Source organism: Corvus hawaiiensis, chromosome 9 (genome assembly GCF_020740725.1).
Source record: "Corvus hawaiiensis isolate bCorHaw1 chromosome 9, bCorHaw1.pri.cur, whole genome shotgun sequence".
In the NCBI taxonomy this organism is placed as follows: domain Eukaryota; kingdom Metazoa; phylum Chordata; class Aves; order Passeriformes; family Corvidae; genus Corvus; species Corvus hawaiiensis.
Window position 1 is genome coordinate 16,253,053 of NC_063221.1, and position 21,810 is coordinate 16,274,862.

General features: G+C 34.6%; 2 protein-coding genes across 7 annotated transcripts in view; both read right to left on the reverse strand.

Annotated features, from left to right (window-relative positions):
- On the reverse strand, positions 1–7,711 carry LOC125329960 (retinol dehydrogenase 8-like). 2 transcript variants are annotated; one of them, XM_048312540.1, is made up of 6 exons: positions 7,548–7,711; positions 6,234–6,395; positions 4,819–4,998; positions 3,667–3,760; positions 1,758–1,959; positions 1–858 (listed from the first exon to the last, which is right to left on the reverse strand). In XM_048312540.1, the coding sequence occupies exons 1-6, from the start codon at positions 7,642–7,644 to the stop codon at positions 625–627; spliced, it is 969 nt and encodes a 322-aa protein (XP_048168497.1). In that variant the 5' UTR covers positions 7,645–7,711; the 3' UTR covers positions 1–624. The 2 variants fall into 2 exon arrangements, with proteins under 2 accessions (XP_048168497.1, XP_048168498.1); XM_048312541.1 differs by having other exon boundaries at positions 1,758–1,941; positions 7,548–7,709.
- The window catches only part of CCDC18 (coiled-coil domain containing 18), a 26,211-nt gene continuing 11,978 nt past the window's right edge, over positions 7,578–21,810 (reverse strand). For 3 of the 5 annotated variants that reach the window (XM_048312534.1, XM_048312538.1, XM_048312539.1), the window contains 10 exons: positions 21,236–21,313; positions 19,637–19,753; positions 18,119–18,286; positions 17,450–17,592; positions 16,846–17,009; positions 15,859–16,072; positions 15,209–15,308; positions 14,066–14,182; positions 13,482–13,627; positions 7,578–10,579 (listed from right to left, as the gene is read on the reverse strand). In XM_048312534.1, the coding sequence (XP_048168491.1) occupies positions 13,496–13,627; positions 14,066–14,182; positions 15,209–15,308; positions 15,859–16,072; positions 16,846–17,009; positions 17,450–17,592; positions 18,119–18,286; positions 19,637–19,753; positions 21,236–21,313 (1,233 nt within the window). In that variant the 3' untranslated portion in view covers positions 7,578–10,579; positions 13,482–13,495. Of the gene's footprint in view, positions 10,580–13,481; positions 13,628–14,065; positions 14,183–15,208; positions 15,309–15,858; positions 16,073–16,845; positions 17,010–17,449; positions 17,593–18,118; positions 18,287–19,636; positions 19,754–21,235; positions 21,314–21,810 lie in introns of those variants that run through there. The other 2 variants (XM_048312535.1, XM_048312536.1) reach the window with 2 other exon arrangements.

Below are 21,810 nucleotides of genomic sequence, written 5' to 3' on the forward strand. Positions count from 1 at the left end.
GACAGTAAGAAGATATTTTATTTTAAGATGCTTTAAAAAACATTTTATTGTTCCCTATGTGCAATATCCTAGTAACCATTGCATATAAAGGAAGCATTCAGAATATTGTAATAAATATATATGAAAAATAAATATTCTACTTGTTACATTTTAAGATTGATGAGAGTTTCTCTTATGTTGCTGATAAATAGATCAGACTTCTGGAAATCAGAATGCCAGTGTGATTGAGGGATTACTATACTGATTCTATCCTAATAAGTAAAAACATATTTTTACGATATTAAGAATCTAAATAGTTTGCATACTATATATTATATTCTGGTACGTGAAGGGGGTCAGGTTAATACTGAATACACAAATATCAGTCAGTGTTCATGTACCTAAGAAAACATCTCTGGAAAAAGCAAACACTAAACAGAATAAAACTACAGTTAGAGGATTTTAATTGCAAGGTTCTGCAAACTGTAACATTCAAGAGATACATATTGAAATTAATATCTCAGCTAAGCTCAAACATCTTGCGTGCTTTTTCATACTTACAGAGCAAAGGCATTTGAATAACAACATACTGTGTCATCAGTAGCTATAAGAAGTAATTCCAATTTGCATTATATAACCTTATACTTATTGTGAAGGTTTTCCCAGGTCAAAGCTCTTCCTGCTTCTCCACCGTAGCAATTTGATGAAGTTGAGACTTGCACTGAAGATTTTGTCATGCTGAAAAACCATTTTGTAGAATATGTCAATGGGTAGATCCCCATTTGGATCTGCATACTTCAGAGTTGTCATTGGAGTATACAAGGTGTTGGTCTGATGGCGAAAAGGTGGGTTTTCTGCAAGAATTATCTTTACTGTATGCTGTAGAAAAGGAGAAATAGAATTTTTAAAGAACTTTTACCAAGATAGTAAAGTAAAAACCCAATTTTCAGTTAAACTGTGGAAAAGTAGAATAAAGTGCTAGAATTACATAAACCCCTGTATACAGTTTTAATAGAACTTCATTAGAAATTCTTCTTAAAATATTTTAAGGCCATAAGAAGTATTTATTATTTATTCTTAGGTCTATTTCTGTTTCTCTATACCATGGTGATAGCATTTGACACCTAAGTATCCTGAGTAGTCTTCCAAATCATTGTGGCTTATATGTCCACAGTAGGTAGATCCTCTCTTCTTCAGTTCACTGGGAAAGGATCAGGACAGTGCATTTTGCAGCAAGATCTGGGAATCTTCAGTTGACACTGAAGTTATTCCTTACCAGCAAATGCCTCGTCCCCTCCCACAGCTTGCCTAAACTTCTCTTCCTGCAGGAAGCCCCAAGCACCAGAAACATCCATGTTGCTTTTATTGTGCCTTGGTGGTCTGAGGTGGCTGAGTGAACTTCCCTTAGTGGAGAGATTATGAGTGAGATGGAGAGGACAGAGCTCTTACCAGTGGTGGGAACCCTGTGTGGGTGTATGGTAACAATGCAGAATATTCAGACTACACCAGAGGATGTAAAGGGGATCTAATATCTCAGTGGTATTTAAATTACAATTCGTAGTTGTATTCAATACTTCAAAATGAACATTCTTTTAATATTTTATAGGCTTTTGCTTAAAGATTCTCTTGAATTTTTAAAAACACTTTTTAATTTAATTTGTGTTTAGTACATTTAATTAAATCTAATACTTCTACCAGAAAAACCACCAACCAACCACTGCATTCATAAATTACAAAGAAAAAAATTTTAAAAGGAAGAAGAATTTTTTATGAGTTACCTCTGCAACATCTTCAGCACTTTGTCCCAGGCTCTGGAAAATTTGTTTGTAATTTTTAAGGTAAATATTAGTAAACATCTCAGCTGTTTCTTCATCTGCAGCTGAAAGGTCCATTTTCATTCCATCTTCAAACACTTTTCTTTCAAACTCTGTAACCACTGGGCCTGGTTCAATCAAACTTAACCTGTTCAGAAAAAAAGGTCTACTGGTTGTTGACTATCTTCCATGGAAAATACACCTAATCCTTCTCCAAAAGCAATACTGAAGAGTTGCACTAGCAAACAGTATATAACAGTACCTTCTGTAAAGGTAATCCATTGCCTTTATTGCTCTCCTGCTCCTCCTACCCATCCACATATAGTAGTAGAAATTTGCATAGTTTAATTTTCAGAGAAGTGCTGTAATTTAATTCACAACATGAGTGCAGTTGTTACCTGCTGTCTCGTGGCTCTGGAATCTAAGGGTGATTTATTCACAAGAACTTTCCAGATACTAAGAAAATTAAGTAATGGATGGTAACAAAATTCATTACTTTCTGGACAAAATCCTGCATAGGTTTCTTTGTTCCTCATGATAATACTAGAAGTAGCTGAAAGAGATGGGGGAACTGCCCAAACATGGATTTTCTTTGTCAAGATGTTAGTGTTACATAATTTAAGATCCCACCACTGTATATTAATAAAATACAATATAGAGACTTTTACTGTGGGTGGACAGATTCTGGCTGCTGCCAAATCTGAAAAAATTTATTTTGTTCAGTAGCATATTATAGCAAATCACTGAAAGACAGTCAGGTTTTTCCTGGTTCTTTTCTCAGGCAGTAATAATTCCCAGCCACGGTGTTTATCAAAACACTTTTTGGGACTGGGCCTCTTATTAGACTTGAGTTCTTCAAGGAGTGTTCTAAAGGCTCTTCTTTAGAATTAAATCAAGCTATTGATCTTCACAGCAGAATTCCAGTTACTGCTGGAATTAAAGCCTTTTCTCTTGCATCACCCTTCCCATTAGACCTTGAATTTTTCCTATTATGCTTCCTCATTTTAACCTCCTTTTTGCTGTGTCTTATACTCTTGAAATCTCATTATGAATTGTGGTATATCCTGTGTATCATTATATTTATTTTAAATCCCTCCAAACTTTGCAGAGCAATATGCAGAATCACAGTTTTGTCTCTGAAATTCCACAACAGCAGCTGTCCTTTTTTCCACAAGGCCTAAATGCTTAGGCACACAGAGATGCAATGGACATTTACCAGTTGTTGGACGTTGCACAAAGAACAGTAGCAGAATTACATGAGTGTGAACACACATGTGACAAATCAAACCTGAAGTCCCACAGATGATGAACAGGACCAGTCACTTAAGTACTGTCTAAAATGTTAGGAATAGTACACCACACTTCTCACTTTCCTCCCACCTCCCTTCATTCCAGGTATCTCACCTTGTGTAACACTCTGATGGATTTGCACTTGCTCAGTCTCTGTGATGGGCCCTGGAACTTTTTTATCTGTGAATTGCCTAAGAAGACCACTATCCTTTCTAAAGGAAAAGATCACAGGTCAATCTTGTAATTTTATTCCTGTGATATTGTATGTAAGAATCTGTTTTCAGAAGTGTTACATGAACTGTATTTTATCCAAAGCTAAATAGCCTTTAACTGTTCAAGAGAATGTTTATTTTAACATCTAGATCTTTTTATTTGCTCATATAATGTGAAGAGTGTGAGGATTTCTATGCCTTTTGTGATGTACAGTTTTCAAGGGCTTCTCAGTCTGTTTAGCAGCAAGCTTTAAAAATTTTTTCCTGCCTCTGAATATATTTTAAACATCTAAAATACAACTGACACCAGTGGATCAATACCATTTGCACCGGTGGATCAATGCCATTTACACCAGTGGATCAATACTTACTGCAGTTTGAACTTGAGTGCTTGTATAGCTAAACTTTCGCAGAATCCTTCCACAGCAAACTTAGATGCAGCATAAACATCATTAAATAAGATGCCTGATGGTACAAATAAAACATCCTGAGAATGTGATTGTATCCAACATATTAGTAGTTTAATTTTTAAAACTCATGTGTTTTCCCAAAATTTCTACAGTCTTGCTGGGTAAACATTAGAAAAATCCTTGTGTATACTGAATCCAAAAACTAATTTTTGCCTATGTTCTCAAAACTGCTTAGTCTATAAAAGATGCTTGACTAATGCTTTTCCTCCCCCTAGCTGATGCTGTGGTCTCCTTGGATGATACTATTTTGTAGTCTAAGATATGAAAGTGTCTGTACATATAATACCATCTGCATTATTTATCAGCAAGACTTTAATTGGCTGTAGATGAACACAAAGGCTGAGTATAATGCAGGAGATACAACTGTGCAAGAGATCCAGCTTGCATCTGAGTGATTTATAAAAAGCACTACATCAATCCATTTAGGTGGAGGCTAAGTGTTGTATTAAAATAGCAATTCTTGGAGATTGATGGAGGACCCTTGCTCACCAGAATAATCCAGGTAAGATCAATGTCACAGCTGTAATAATTGAAAAACAATACAGCTAGACAGGATGGGACATGAGAGTAGGAATATCATTATCTGTCACTGAAATTTGACTCTCGAGTGTTATGAGATGAGAAACTTTACAAAAAGGTGGTACAGTTGTCTGGGATTGGATTTTATTCTATTATTATTGTGCAGAGTGTAGTAAGCATGTTTGTCTGTTACCATAATTTTTTCCAAGAGGAAAGAGAAAAGTAATGCTAAGCCCTGTTTTCCAGATAATAAAAATACAACAATAAATTTTTTTCAAATTATAGAGTTTAAGTTAAAACTCTAAAAAAATGCAGGTTTTGTTGTTAAAATGCTGTGAGAGTAGCTGTATAGTACCAAACTACCTGAATGCATAAAACCCATCAGGTGCTTTTTATAGTTGGAACTTCAGCATTACAAAGCACAAGAGTCAGATATGCCAGCTCCTACTTTCTTTTTTTTTTAATTAAAAGAGGAAAGCTTTACATTTTGAATACTGAACTATTAGTTCAAGCAAACAGAAAAACCAACTTTACCTTGTATTCCCATAACACTGCTTATTATAACTATATGCCCACTCTTTCTCCTCTTCATGTCAGGCAAAATCTCCTTCAGGAGTCGAACCAGGCCGAAGAAGTTGGTATCCATCACAGTTTTCATTTCCTCTATGGTCTGACATTCAATAGGTCCAATGAGCCCCATTCCAGCATTGCTCACTGCACAAAATGGGAGACAACAAGCAAAATCCTACATAAACATAAACTAGTAATCTTTACTGGAAAGCATTTGAAAGTAATGTGAGGACTAAGGGTTAAATGATCCTAAATAATCCTTAAAGAAAGGATTAAAATATGTTAGTCACTAAAGCTTTCCAAATACACTTGACATTTCCATATGTCTTTATTTTAAATTATGCTTTTAATCAAATTATCTAGTATTTTGCATTTTAACTAATTTATTTCTGATTAGACCTTTTTTAAAAAAATATAAAGGGATTACATTAAAATGAGTCAAGAAATACCTGTATTTGTTTATAATTCAGTATTAAGAATTGGAAGATACAGTCAATACCCATAATGAACAGAAATATTCAAAAAGTGATAGAACAAGCCATATTTTGGTCTGGTTTTTGGTTTATTAACATTCATCTCTTCAAGAGGAAGTAATCCCCCAACAAAATAAACAAACTAAAACACACACTTCCATTGATTTTTATTTGCCTCCTGGATATTTATAAGTGGGGAATGATGATAGGACTGGCATTCTTCTCTAGAAGTAATAGGTCAAACTAGAGTATAATAAATTTTGTAGAAACAGTTGTTAAGCACTGCTTTAATAATTAATCAGAAAAAAGGCAGGTCCATAATTTTCTATTCGGTAAGATTTAATAGCTGATGGTGTAAGCATTTCTGTCTTACTAAGATACTAACATTTATTTTTAGCAAAACAGTATGAAAACACTTTTTGCTGAATAATTTGTAAAGTACAATTTCAATTCTCAATACAAAATGGAAATATCCTTATTTTCTTTGCATTTATTCTTTTACTTGCTAATTCCCAAATGCTGTTGCTTTCTTAGTGCAGACAGCTGTTACCTTCATTGTAAAAAGGGCTATGCTCCATCAATAGAAAGTCTTGCTCATGAAGGTGCCAGTTTAGGCAAAATTTCTCACATTTACTAAAAAAATATATCATTTTATCCAAGACACCTACCTGTGATCAAGTTTCTCCTTTGTAAACAGGGAAAACAAGCTTCCCTACTTCATAGAAGCAGGGTGAGATTTAATCCACTCATGTCTGCATGAAGTCTTAAGAACCTTGAACCAAATATACTATGTAATTATTGTTACTTTGATAGTTTAAAAAATACACGAATGAAACTTCTCCAGGGTATTTGAGATGGTTTATAGAAATCTGGTATCTGTTCATAGCACACACATCCTGTACTTGCCTAGGACATCAATCCTTCTGTCAGGGATACTATTCACACAAGTTCTAATAGACTGTTCATCACAGACATCCAGTTGTTTAATTTCGAGGGTTTTGCCCAGCCTGTGGCCTGCAGCTTCCTCCAGTGGCTCTTTCTTGGCCAGATTCCGCATTGTGGCGTACACTGCAACACACCAGAAGCAACACTTACCAGAAATAAAAATCTTTACTGTGGCAGTCTTACTAAGAAGTATTAAAGAACAATGGTTTCACAACCAGGTCTTAAATATCAGTGATAGAAACCAGACAAAAACTGAAAGTTAAAAAATTCTATTTTCAACATATATTGTCACTAATTTCCCAGTCTGGTTCTGAAAACTTCAAGAAATTCAAAAGAAGAATTAAACAGCCATGCATAATGAAGAACATGCAGTGTAAAAAGAGAATACTATCACCAGTATATTTTAAAACAGATATCAAATTATGCCAGTAAATTGTTTTTAAGTACCCAAAACCTAATTTTGGATTCCAGATATCCCTTCTTTTTTTTTTTTTAAATCACCATCAACAAATTTAGCAGAACAACCATAATTTTATTTAAAAATGGAAGACATACTTCCTGAGGTTGAAAGACTGTCTATTTTTGTAAGCTACTTCTCAAAACAGAAATTAGTTTTCTTAGTTATTATTGTAGCCTCATTACTCACAAAGCTCTAGATCTGCATCCAGTCAGTTAGCAGTAAAATACTTTAAGTATGAGAGACTGAATTGCCACAGATTGCTGCCTTCACCTTGCATTCTCAATCACAGCAAATATCATGCTTTGCAGCAATAAGACAAATCCCAGCCCCTTCATTCACCCTCTTATGCCTACACAGGCTTGCAATAATGAAGTGTGCTTTAAGGAAAAAAATTGCAAATTTAGAAACTGTTTACTTAAACTCATTGTTTTGGTCATCAAATGGGCATGGGCGTGTATATGTGCAGATTTTAGCAGCCAGAAACAAAGCTAACCACAGCTGTGAATGTATACCCAAAGCAGCATAATCCTGCAGATATTTTCAGCTATTCATTTTATACTACTGTCTTTTTTCGTTGTGTCTGTGTGTAAACTATTCAGTTCCAGTAGTTGTTCCATTTCAATACAGGTAGAGAAATATCAACTGCTTACAGAAAACAGTATATTTTCACTGTATTCTCTTGACAGTCAAAGAGGAAAATGAACCAGAAACAAGTCACCAAACTGAATACAACCACCTATTAAATCACAGAGAAAACACCAGCACCATCTTGAATAGTACGTTTTGATAAAGATAAATAACAGATAGATTGTTACCTTTAAATCTTTTCTGTTCATCTTTTGCCATTTTTACAGCTAATGCCAGTCCAATTCCTGAGGAGCAACCTGTAATGAGGACATTTCTTCTTGCCATTCTTTTCACTGAGGGGTTCAATTCTTCAGAGGAGCAACAACGTAAATGTAACTACAGCATAATGTGACTGGCCTTTAATGCTATCTCCAGCTTCCCTGAGTCAACAAATCTGAAAATGCACACCTGGACCTTACATGATTAAGGGATAATCTCCAACTAAACAAAATCGAAGCAGATGCTCCTACATGTGCTTATAATCTGCATTATCAAAACTGACTATATTTAATACAAAATCTGATTAAACTATAAATTGAGGCATTTGTAAACTACATGGATTTTTTTAATAGAATAACCAGCTTGCACAGTACTGGCAGGAAAAGCCTTGCCACAATTACAATTTGTCTGTAGTGCTAAGCCTTCCACTCACATCTGTGGAAAGTAACCTGCACCCAGAGTGGGATCCCTCTGCTAAAGCTGTTCAGAATTCCTACACCTACAGCACCCTCCTGGTTTGCAACAGATTGAGGAATGGATTTCTTCCCTGATGCCTTACTATTGTAAGAGTCCTAACAGGCATTACAGAAAAAAAAAACCCAAATTGAAAAATGGGATGTGGATTCTGAAAGAGACAAGTTGTTGGACAGATTCCTCACATTTCCTTTTGGCAGTGTTCCCAACCAAGAACAGAGAAAGTGAGCAAGCATGCTGCACCAAAGAACTGACAGGAAATGTTGAACAGATCAGCTTCACTACATTCTTGCTAAGACTGAAATATCTTTCAACACTTTGGTTCTGCAATTGACAAGTCAGAAATTTAAAAAAATAAGAACTAGTCTGATGTCTAAGTTTTGGAAAAAATATTTTGCATATAAACTGTGGATTAAACAGAGGGGCATTTGGGCTGGCACTTAAGTGCAATTCGTGTTTAACATACAGTTACTAGGTAAGCATATGACATTCAGGAAGAAAATCAGTCCTTTGTTTCTGTCCTGAGTGACAGGAAAAAAAAAGACCTTAATAAGCAATTAGCCTTATGAATGGCATTCAGCGAACTGCAATGCCATTATACACAGTAGAATGTTTTCCAAGACTCAACAACCCCATGTTAATGCAACGCACTTCAGAAGAATGAACATAGTGTTCCAGGATTTGCATACATGTAAATTGGTTAGTAACTCAAGAAAAGTAGGACAATACAGAAATATTTAACTGAAATTACGTTCTAAAAAAAGTCCATCCTTTCCAAAAGAAATAAATTGGCTTCAACAGTATAAGTGGAATCATTAACTTCTCAGGCAAGCAACAAAACAGCAAAACATCTAAAGATTATATATAATTATGATTCTACTTATATATCAGGTTTGACCCACAGTTTAACCACATAAGTTAGTATACAGACAAAATTTTAGTGCAAATGCTATTTAGCTGATTCAGAGATTAGGCAAATTGCTTTTGCTGCTCATGCACATTTATATTTAGTGCATGTAGGAGGAGCAAATGAGGATTTATACAGTGCTAGTTAGTGGAATTCCACTAGTGTTGTGATGCAGCTGTAATTACAGATCAGTTATATTTTCCACTTGAAATCCTGGTTTGAAGGGCTTATATATTCCACTGCTTTAAAAAAATCTGTCTGAAATTTGATGCATACACTTCTAGGCTGAAGGCAAAGTGATGTGCATAAAGAGAGGTAAAAAATAAAAGCAGTTTAATTTGCAATTATTGCACCGGTCAACCTAATTCTGAGGTTTTTCCTTTACAGTTATGTACAGAAAGAAATAGCTTGATTTAAAACACACAATATATTGATTTCTGTAAGTAAGAGTGGTTTTTGTCACATCATAATTTTCATAATAGCAGAATAAATAATCTGAAACTGCAGAAATATTTCAGATGAGTGTATCCTGACCTTGTCAATGGTAGCAGAATGTGTGGCTGGTTTTGTAGAACCACTTAATGTAGAACATGTGGCATTTGTGGAATGTGTTTACATAAAGTGAAAGAGCCAGTACTGCCCAAGGAGTTTAGCACACTACCACTTGCAGAGTTTCTGAAATAGCTCAGATAGGTTTGTTGGCTAAGGTACACTTTTAATATGCAAAACACTTAACTGAGGCCTGGTATTTAAACTGAAATACATTCAATTCTGTTCTTCTTCTTTACATCAAATAGCTTTGGTAACTTGATTTTCTGAAGTATGAATCACATGTCTTAATGCACATAAATCATGTGTGCATTAATCAGACAGACTGAGGTCTCAAAATCATATTTGCAGTTTCTGATGCTTATGTAAATATAAAAGTGGGGCCACTAGCCATTCATACCAGCTAAATTGTGTAGTACTTTTGGAAACCTGGAAATAAATATGTTTTAGAACATATAGTTATGATGAGAATTTAATCAATGGGAACTTTTGTATGGATTTTCGTTTGATTAAAAATAATGAAAGAAACAGGCTCAAGCTTTATGGCCCTGTCCCAGAACCCTTTGCATCTTAAAGATACTGCTTGGAGTAAAGCAAGAAGGTTTTGCCAGCATCTACAATCAAATCAGTGTCCCAAAACATCTTACAAACAGGTCAATTTTAATAAGATGTGTCTGCAACACTGCCTGTGCACAAAAAAAGACAAAATATTCCCAAACAAAAATTGCTAATAAGGTAGTACCATTGTGCTTTTAATTAGAAGTGAGATATTAAACAAGTACATCATTTGAAAACCTTGGAAAAAGATGACAGCTGAAATTAATCCCTACAACTTAAATAAATTTTATTCTTAAGTATAAAAAATATGTTATTATATGACAGCAATAATCTCATTAACAGTTGGTAAAATAAAAAGGTTTCATCTGCTTCAGTACAAGTAACTACATTCCTTATTTAGAAATACAATGTTAAAATTTCCTCTTTGAAGTCACAATTACGATGCAGCAACAGCATTCTTGGGTTGCTGTTGTCTGATGGGCAGCAGCAGTCATTTCTTCACAGTTCTTGCCTCTGAAACAAAGTATCTGTGATGTAATTACCATCTCTAAATCAATTTGTACCAAGATGTTACTTTTCAGTATTAAATTATCTTACAAATCCAAGAAAACTAACAGCATGCCTCAAGTCCACGGCTGCCTCCTCAAATTCTGACCCCCAGATTTCTGTTACTAATGCATTTTTGTTCACTGTTCTTGTAACTGAAGTGCATTTGCTTTCTCAAAGATCACAACTTACAAATTTTCCAACACATATTAAGTTCCAGCAGAGAAATAGGAAAATGTTATGTGGAATCTTTTTGAGATGGAATCTTCATATGCAAATCCCTGTAAAAATTTTGTACAGTTTAAATGAGCACTGTCTTTTGAAATAACTCCTCTGCGTAAGGCTTAAGGTTTCATGTTGGATTGCATTGTTGTTAAGTTGCTAACAACTTAAGTTTCTATCAGTTCAGGAAGTGTCTGTAAAAACCCCATCAACAGTATCAAGGTATCAAGTATCAAGAGGAAAAAAGCCTATGATGTCCACCAACACAGAGCAAGAAAAATAGCAACATGGATGTAAGCTGTATATAGAAATAAATGCAGCCAAACACAGCGTGTTTGAGGTTGGGGGTTTTTTGTTAGAGCTTTAGCTTCTCCCTACCCCTCCTTTTACAAACAAGTGTATATGCTGCATCTAATTATTCAACAGTTCATTTATAGAAAAAAACAGGGGTTTTAGGTCTCTTTAGTATATGATACACATCAGCTATGCTTACATTAGCTGGTGCTGTAGCACAACTAGAGACTGTATCAGCCACTACTATTCACATCATATTATACTATGGGTTGTGTTAATTATAAATTAAAAAAGAGATTATGTTGGTTCTCTGTTTATCTATGCATGTTTAGGTAGGTGCTTATTCTTTACGAGGAATGCTATATATACTGTACAGAGACACTTGTAAGTAGCATATAAGCAGCTTACACCTAATGAACAAAAGATTATTGCAATCATCCCTAGTTTAATGCTATGCACAATTTTCCAAAAACATTGTAAAAAGCACTCTTTTAGAAAGTCAATCATTGTAAGCACTAATTTTTTCTTACTTCACTTACCATTTAAATACAATTTTACTTCTCATTTCAGAAGGAACTATGGTCACAAAAAATTAGTTTGCTATCAGTCCATTCTGCCTTTTTTTTTTTTAATAAAGAAAATTACTTCCATTTCCCAGAAAAATGAAAAAGCAATTCTTAATGTTCAGCAAGATATTTTCGGTTCCTTTATTTGGAATATTTACAACTTCTAAGGGTAGCAGAGTGCTGTATTGTTACAAAATCTTCACTGCAGATTGAAGCAGAGTAAGAACAAAGAATGATTCAAGTGAAAACTCTGTGACCTGGTTATTTTACGAGTCCCAAAGGGACAGAGGGGACCAGAACACAAATCAACCCTCCCAGCAGTTCCTTCCCTGAACTAATATATTTTCTGTAATAAGCAAGGAAGGTGGTGTATTAAGAAGAAAGAGAATGAGACACACTGTACCCCTCGGCAAGGCATACACACTGCCTCTCCACCCCTTTTCCCTAGACAGATAAGGCAATTTAGTTTTTAGAACTAGGACAGAAAATTTCTGTGGAAGACTAGTCAATCAGTCTGCAATATGTTACTAATGGAGGAAGTGTTTCCTTACACAGTGTTAATGTACTCAGTTTTTAAACAAAGAAGGAACCATATCATATTCTAAGTGGAGCCAGAAGCCCTCTGCAATACATTTCATATTTTATACAGAATGCTTCCAAAATCCAGGGGTTTTTTATCTACTTCACTACAATGAAAAAAAAATTTCGTTTCCTTATCCCAGGTCTCTGAAGGAACATGGCTGGAGCAGGTCCATTTTCAAAGCCTTTCTTATATCATTCTTAGGCCCCTCCCTACCTGGTATTCCTTAGCCAAAACAAGACAATTTGTCTGGAAAGAAAGGGTCTAGTCAGCAATTGTACAAGGGCTAGCTAGGAAATTCTTTCCTTCAGAATCAACCCTTATGAAAAGTCAGGAATTGTTAATGATATGTGTGAAAGGTAGAAGCAGTCACTGTCCTGTTCTTGAGCATCACCAATAACCTAACAGAATTCAAGATGGAAGAGCTGACATTGCTTAAATTTGCAGTGAAAAAACCTTCATATTCAGCTGTGACAGAGCCAAGCCCTCATGAACTAGAACACAGATCAAACACCTTCGGTGTTCACACAGAAATAAGGCTTCTCTGATATCTCACCCTAGGGAAAAGAAACATATAAAATGCAGCATAACCAAAGTGGCAGAGGCCACAGGTGTTCAGCTTGGAATCATACTTAGCTGAACTTATTTCTGCAGAAAGCCTGTTCATCTCAGATCACATTTGTACTCGTAGTGACTGATTTGTGCACCAAACCAAAGATTTGTATAATTCATGAAGTTAGCTGTCTTCTCGACTCTCCACACTCTCCCATTCACTATGCCAAAAAATTCTCACTTCTCGTTCCTACAAGCTTGCTAGATCTCAGTGCTCTTCTGATGCAGTAATTTTCACAAGACAGGTATCTAAGTCATAAGAAGCTCTCATCATACAGCGTACTTCTTTGTTTCATTTCAAGGAAGACCATGTCGTCCATAGCCAGAAAATTAGGTCTCTAAAGATAATTAGTAATCAAATTTCTCCACAGAAAGCAGAAAATTAAGAGTGTAACATTAAATCTGTAATTTTAAAATAATAAAACTAGTTTAACTTTAGGGGATTAAGATTCAGGAAACATCAGGATATAAAATACAATGATTCTGCGAGAAGTAATGATGCTTATGCAAAAGAGACACTGTATCATTTCTTCTAGGCAGTACAGCAATGGCATTAAAAATTGATAATTTATTGTGTATCCAAGGTATGTTTTACCTTTCCAAGAGCTTCTAGGCTGCATTGTTTTCTTTAATTATTTTTTTCTTCAGCTGATTTATTTCCTGATCTCTCTGGAGCAATTCAAACTCTTTTTTACGAAGTTCATCTTTAGAACGCTGGAGTTTCTTCTCTAAGCTCTCAATCTGAACAGAAAATGCAATTAAATCAGAACCAATATTTTACCAAAGTCAGAGCAATTTTATAAAAAAATCAAACGTGCAAAACAAAGAAAACTCACTAATATTGTCAGTAGTGATATTGACTTTTGACTCCTCTGGAATTTTTTATTTTGTCTACATTTTCCTTTACTAAAAGAGAAGTTTGGGAGCTGTATCATAACAAGTGAAAAAATAGGTTTTCATTTCTGCACTGTTATAGCCTTGCAAAATTTATAGTTTTAATTGACAAAGTATTTTTACTGGTACATCATTTAGGTACTTCCTTCCCTCTCCCTACAATAAAAAAGACTTTTCATCTTCTAGATTAAATCTGACCAGCTATTATGTCCCAGGACCAGACTTTCTCATAGAATTACCTGCCCTTTTTTAGTGAAACTGTATTTTTAATTAAGCAAGAATTACCTGTTTATTGCATTCCTTAATTTCCAACTCTGACTTCTCTAAATTGCACTGTAATTGAATTATTTGTTGCTCCATTTCTCCCTTATGTTCATGAACTGTCATATCCAATTGTGTAATCTAGAGGTAAAAAAGGAAGAAATGGAAATACTTTATTTTGAACTAATATGCAGATTTTAAGAAGCAATATTACAAACTATGAGAGCAAAGTGAATGAAATCAATCCTTTGTAGCCTCAAGACTATTCTCTCAGCAGTCAATACAATGCTACATCCTAGGTATTTCATTTAAATAGTGGCCAAACATAAAAAGAAAAGGGGAAAATTGGGAAAAAGTCCATAGCTGAGTATGTTAGGTCCTCATATACACAGAATGCAAGCCTAGTCGTCCTTTTCAAAGAAATATGATTAGTTTATTATACTAATCCACCCTGTTAGGAAGTGCCAAATTTTGCCAAAAAAAAAAAAAAAATCAATTCATCAAATGCTTTGATGAATTCCTGGGGCATGTCACAGGGTACTGTGGCAAAAATGTATTTCAAGATTTGGCCTCCTTACAGTGCCAGTTCCTTAAACAGATTTATTCAAATCCCCACTCCTCCTTCTCTCTGAACCTCAAATATTCTTGAATACGAAGGCTGGTAACTCCTTCAGTAAGAGGCTTATAATGACAGAAGCAGAATTTTCCCATGATGGGCATCAAGTCCTGAAGCCAGACCAAAAGACTGAAAATATTTCAAATGAGCTACAGAAATTCATTCACAACAAAAATACCATTTCATATTTAGAGGCTGCTTTAATGTGAATCAAATATGCTCCAGTGCAAACAAGGAAAGGGATCTACCATCTCCAAGCACCCTTCAGCACAGATCTTCCTTCCTCTTAGCAAACATCAAGATGAGAACAGTTGTCCCATAACTTTATCACTAATGAAGAATCTTGGGACAGGTTACAACATCAGGCTTCTGATTTTCCTGGTACATAAGGCTTCAGCAACATACAACTGGTTTGAGGTTGACACTGTGGCTGTAGTAACCAGTACAGTTTGAGACAATACATCAAAGCAACCAAACCTAGCAGGCTTTTTATAAGTTATCTACTATATAACAAGAATAATTGTCAGTATCATGTTTAAAAATTATCTGACCTGAGCTACTCTTTGTTTCAGCTCCCAATTCCTTTCTTTCAGTGCTTGGTCCATGTCAAGGAGTTCTTGCTTTTTGTCTTCAATTTCACCCTTGCAATACCTGAAATTCTCATGTGTTTAGTTGCTTAATGCACATTCAGTTGCTTAGCTTCAAGTATCCAGCTTGAAAATCATGAGATCTATTACTTACTTAAAGCATATTACCTTAAATGTGAATTGATTGCAAGGAAACAAACCCAAGAAGAATAATTCTGTTAACTATAGTGCTGGTGGGGATTTCCTATTACTTTCATTATTCAAGTTATTTAATTGGCTATATCAGGATTCTTTAACAAAAAAAAGTATAATTAATTTGCGGTCAGAAAGGAAACTGGACAATTGGACTGTTCTTACGATTACTTAACAGCTTTAGGATTCAGAAAATAACTTCGGCAGATTTTAAAACAGAATTCCCCCAAAAGAATTCAGCACCACTTTTAGAAGTTAAAAATGAGCTGGGGATCTCAAGTATCAAGTTATCTTATAGCCACAAACCACCTAAAAACTATAGAGAGCTGCTAAGAACATTAAAAAACCCCATCCAAACTACTTGCTAGTCTCAAGGAATAGCTAACACAACTAAGTTTTCATGATGGCAGATACCAGCTTACTTGAGCTCAGTTATTAGATCCATGATAGCAATGTTCTTCTCCTCCAGAGAGGACTGTGCATTCTGTAATGCATCTTGCAATTCCTGAAGCTGTGTTAAAGTGATCTTTAATTCTCCACAGGCATTCTCTAATGCAGATTCCAGTTCTGACATTTTCTGTAAGGCTTCCCTGCGGCAAGTCTCAGTTTGAAGCAGCTTATCTTCTAAATCAATCACTATTTTACACACGCACCACAAAAGAGAATGTTTAATCATCAGTACATCCAGGTCTTTATGAAACAGCACTACCTAGTAGCACTTGTGGTTGTAATAAATTTTCAGTATCACTATTTTTTAGGACAATCTAGAAAAACAGTGACTACAAAAAAATTTTTATGGTACCTAAGTATTTGCTAGTTTTATTCAGTTCATAATCAACAATTGACTTGAAACATAAGGATATATCTAAAAACATCTGGCCAAGGAGACAGTACAGAGACAATATAGTAACTGAATATGTAGTGCTAAGAAAAGTGCAAGCAGAATTGCCTGTATTTCTCTGGCTTAAAACAAGGGTACAATTAAACTAAATGGAAGAAGTTAGATTGGAAAGTTTGTTATTTCCATAGACTTGTGGGGTTTTCTGTTTGTTTCAAAGAGCTGCATTTTTGTGAATAGCATAAGCTTTTATAAAATCTAAGTGTCTCATTTGACTATCACATTAAGAATCTGCATTACCAATTTACAAGGAAACTACTTATACATTTCACCTGGGGTAAAGATATATACCACAAAAGTGAGAATTTGCAAAAGTATGTTAAAAAATGTTTGTGATTTTTTTGGGTTGTGTGAATGTTGCTCATTTGGGTTTGGTTTTGTTTGGGCTTAAAAAGATTATCATTTTTTGACTCATGTACTTGATTATGAAACAGGGGGGGAAGGAAAAATGTCTAACACATACAGAATAATTTAATGAAAGGAAGTCTGAGAAACAAAATAGCCAAATTACCGTCATTTGCCTTTTTACTGAGCTCTGATCTTGCTTCTTCCAAAGTGATATCCAACTGATTTATCTGCAGTGCCTTGTTTTCACCATCTCGTTTTAATTGCACTACTTCTTTTTCCAAGCCAGTAAGTTCATTCTTGCACTGATCCATCTCCAATTTAATCTGTCTAATAGAAGCAACCAGAACAAAATGAACCATGGAATAACAAGAGCAACACGCTCTAAGAGAAGTGTTTGTGAATAAAATAGAAATAAAAGTCATGTTAAGTAGGCTTTTCTTGTTATCAAAACTATACTGTAAGACTAGCAAGCTCCTGGAGAATGTACTGTCTACAATTACAAGCAAGTTGACATGCTTATGAATTGAACTGCTTTATGAAGTGCTATCTTAAGGCTAAATAGGTTGCCATGACATGCATTAATTCCATTGGAAAACTGTTCCAGAAACTCATGCCTCTGCTAGTCAGAAGTTTCCCTTCTGATTTGCAGTCAGTGCTCACAGAGAGACTGAAGTGTGCAAGCCCCCAGCTGAAGACCATTTCAGACAGCAGTCTTTCTGATCCATATGTCGTGTGCAGAATACATCTCTCACTTACACTAAACCTACCTGATTGTACAATTAAGTTCATCCACCTTCTGTCTGTTTAAATCTGCTTCTTGAGCAGCTAGGCGAAGTTTCTCCTCCACCTTTCTCAACTCATTTTCTGCACGTGCTTTCTGCTTCTGAAGCTCTTTTTCCAAATTGAATACCTATTTGAAATGGCATTTAAAGAGTACTTTAAAATTATATACCAAAGAAATACACATCCTTGCCTTGCAACTCACATAGGGAGAGAGTTTTTACACAACAGACTTCTTTATAGTCTGTATGTACTTTAAGACTAAAACTCTGCACATTTGAAAGACTAATAGTTTCTAGCAAATATAACAAGATGCAACTTTCTGAATTTAAATGCACCTCTCCTTAACTGCAGCCTAGGGTTTGATTTTCCAAGTACCTAGCCACTCTAATGCTAGCTAGAATTTTTGATGGCTCAGAACCTGGCTTAAGATAAAACAAGCCCCTAAACTCTTTATTTTAGATACATCTAAAATAATGATTATCAACTAGTTAATATATAATTATCAAAGTTAGTTAGTTAGTTAATAATAACTAGTTAGTTAATAATTATCAAATAGTTATCAAAGAAATATTCAGATTTTATAGGTATTATGAAAACATATATAAGGCATTTAATTTTCTCTCTATATGTAGACACTTCTCACCATACTGTACCTGTTTTTCAAGTTTAATTTGATTATCTTCCAAGTCCCCATTTCTAATAGTTTCTTCCTGTAACATTTGCTGATAATGATGCAAAGTTTGTTGGAGGAGAATATTTTGTTCATTCATGTCCTGAATATTCTGACCTTTTATTTTTATTTCTTTCTGTAAATAATGAAGCTGAAAAGACATTTATTTTCCATTACAATAAAACATTTTTATTTGTACTTGCATCAGCTATTCTCTCTTAATGAGCACAGAATCACACTTGTGACTCAATGAAACTTTTGAGTCTGAATTCAGTTGCGTTACAGTTTCAAAAGTACGTAACAGACCTCTCATAATTCATCACTGAGTTGGGCTCAATAAAACAAGGAAAGTACTAACTTCTCAGCCCCAGGTTTTGATTCTTGCTTTCTAACTATAACTTGTCAGTATTTTAAAAACATACATAACCGATTTTTAGTTTCTAAATTACTGAACTACTTTTCTTTCTGCCAGTCTTCTTTATTTCTCAGAAAGTCCTTGTTTTCCCCTTGAGGTTTTGTTCTCAGTCCTCCTCTTTGTTTCTTCCTGCCTATATGGCAATAGTCATTCCAATAAAAAAGGGAATTTTGAGTGCCTAACTTGTTTTATGTTGAATAGTCTGTTTTCTCAGTGGTGAATGCCAGGAGTAACTGTTCCACGGAACAAAAAAAAAAAAGAAAAAAAAGGGAAGTGTTCTTAAAAAAAAAAATCAGAAATAAATCACTAACTGTTCACTCTGAAGAGAAGTAGTGACTGGAACTTATTTAGAAAAACATAAATAGTGGTCATAATTACAAAGCCTCGCTTGCTACACTTGATGTTTCACACAGCATCCAGTCCCTTCATATGCAGTATAAGAACAATAGAATTTAGGGCTTAGGAAGCAGCAGTAAATATCACAGGCTTATGTGTGACACAGACCACAAATTTCCATCAAGTTAAGCCTGTACAGGGTCTAGCAATCTCCACTTGACTAAAGCCTCTCTCAGCAGGTAGGCCAGCACTGACGTGATTAGCCTACTATATAATTAGTTCACCCACAAATAAAAATTCATTCTAATATTTAAAGTTAACTCTTTCTTGCTTTCATGTAGTAGTGGAAAGTATGATAAAACTCAGGTTCTTGAAGTAAACATTTTCTTATCCTCAGGACTTCTTCCTCATTAAGACAGTTGTAAAACAAATCAATTATGTGCACTTAAATTTAAATTGCAATAGTGCTCTCTCCATTTTTTCCAAGATAATGCTTTGTTCACATAATTCTGATTTTGCTAGTTCTTTCAACAATTCATTTATCTTAGTGCTTCTTTTCTCTTAACTTATCCAGTGTTTCTTAGTTATGATTTCTCCCTTTACTCTCACAAAATGTATAATCTTTTCCCAGCTTGCTTCCTATTCACAGTTCCTGTTGCAAATTTTGGCTGTTATTTCACAAACTTTTAGATTAAATCAATCATAACAAGTGTTCTCTGGAGTACAGAAGAGTTGTAGAACAACTGTTACCTCTTCAGACCTTTCTTTCAGCTGCTTTTCAAACATCTCCTTATTTTCTTGTGACTGACTCAAATACAGTGCAACTTCTTCCTTACATAGATTTAGTGCTGACTCAAGTTGTCGTACCTAGGTGAATGCAATAGATTATTTAAAATTGCATGGCATGGTTTGTACTAACTAGTCTAAAAATTGTATTAAAAGGCATCTTTGTGTAAAACATCAGAAAAGCTACATTTTTATCGTAGGAGTATAAAACAGTCATGGAAGATTATAGTAAACTTTAAAACTGAAATAGTCTTCAAAAATTAAAAGTATTTGTGAAATTCAAAATTACAATACTTCAGATTGTGTTTAGATCAGGTGAGACAATCAGTTATGAGAAGATATGCCAGCATTTGTCAGTAGCTAGAATTTAAAAGCAAACAGATGGCCAATACCAAAAATGAATCCATCATGTTTTATTACATATAGAACTGCATAAATAAATTTGGAATTATCATCATAGGTGAGCTGACACACGTTTTTGAAAAAAAACACTCAGATCTTAATAGAATCCTTCTCAAAAAGTTACCAAGCAGCATGATTTCCCTTTCTGCACTGGGAGACAGTGCCTGAGTTTCAGCAAATGGGAAAGGAAGACCTTTGAGCAGTGTCACCACTGTTAATCTATTTTACACTTTTAATGTTCATTCGGGTTTGAGTAATCTCTAAAAAATACCTTATAACCTTGAACTGATAAAAATTATAACAAACAAACCCCCAGAGATCTTAAGGCACAGTAATTAAGCTTTCTTAACTGTTTAGTTTCAGTGCTAGGATTTCTCATCAATGAGAATTGTACTGAATTTAGCTGCAGCATGACTAATGCTTTCAATTTTGCAATCAGACTGCCAGTTTTCTAAACCATACTGGACTGTATATCTCTGTCCCCAGCTAATCCAAGAGCTTTTTGAAGAGAAATTACAATGTGTCCTAATTTTAAATCTCTGGAAAACATCCCAAATACTATAAAACCACATGGATAGAAAATTGGTCCAACATAAGCTCAGAAAGTGCATGAAAACAGCAAAGTCCCCAGTATCTTCTCCTACTGATATCCTGAAGATTTAATACTTTGAAACCTGACTGGGGTAAATCCCCACACAGCACTGGTTTATTAAAATCCCGTTGCAAGTGCTGCACGATAAATATTTATCAGGCAAACACTAGGAAGAGGTATAGATGGCTAAAAACATGACCAATATTATAGTATCATATATATCTAAAATATATGCCATATATAGACCAAAAGCATATATAACATTAGCTCTGTGAGACAGTGTTGGACTTTAGGAGTACAATAAGCACAACTTTGCCCTATTTGTAACTATAATAATTGCATAAAGCAATTATCCATTGCATAAGCTCTTACCGTAGGTTTCATCATGCTTCTTTTAATTAAAAAAAAGAAAACAAATCAAAATGAAACAACAGATAAAAAAGAAATACTTCAGATAAATGACTTCTGGAATATTTACTGAGACAGTTTTTCTGTAGAAGATAGAAGGAAATACACCACTACTGCAAACCTTGAAACTATTACTTGAAAATTACAAAGAGCTTACTAACTTTGATTTTTTCTTCTGTTAACTGACTTTCCAGCACCTTCAAGCCTTGATCTTTCTTGACATTTTGATTTTCCATTTCCTGTTTTTACAGATATTTTTATTCAAGAGAACAAAATATATTACATTAATATAATAACAGTAATTTAATAAAAACTTATATTCAGAATCAGGAAAAACCTGCAGATCAGTGTATTTAAAATACATGTTCTTGTATAATGTATTTGTGTACATGATACTCTGAAGTGAATTTGGTTGCTGATAGATGTCTCTTCATATTCTTCAGCAGCAGGCATTGTTAAAAGGAATAAAACATTATCGTACTAGAACATTCTTGGTTTTTCACCTAGTACAGGATTGATGCAATCATTCTTTATCCAGATCTCTTTCCTTTCATTAGAGAGAAAAGCCCAAGGGGCAATCCAGAGGCATAAAGACAGAAAATACTGAAAGGTCATTAAAATTTGTACAATATATAGCAGTAGTAGCAGTAACTGGTGACTACACTAGATTCAGTCAATTACTCAAACAAGAATTAAGAAGCTAAAACATAAACATCTTTCATTTTCCCCAATTTTC

Bases quoted from the DNA above. Each gene is read 5' to 3' on its own strand.
- LOC125329960 (XM_048312540.1), bottom strand. From the start codon at position 7,644: ATGGCAAGAAGAAATGTCCTCATTACAGGTTGCTCCTCAGGAATTGGA. The intron at 4,999-6,233 runs GCAAGTACAGGA...CATTTTGTGCAG, and splicing joins CAGAAGGATTGATGTCCTAG to TGAGCAATGCTGGAATGGGG. The intron at 859-1,757 runs GTAACTCATAAA...CCTTTTCTACAG, and splicing joins GTGCTGAAGATGTTGCAGAG to CATACAGTAAAGATAATTCT.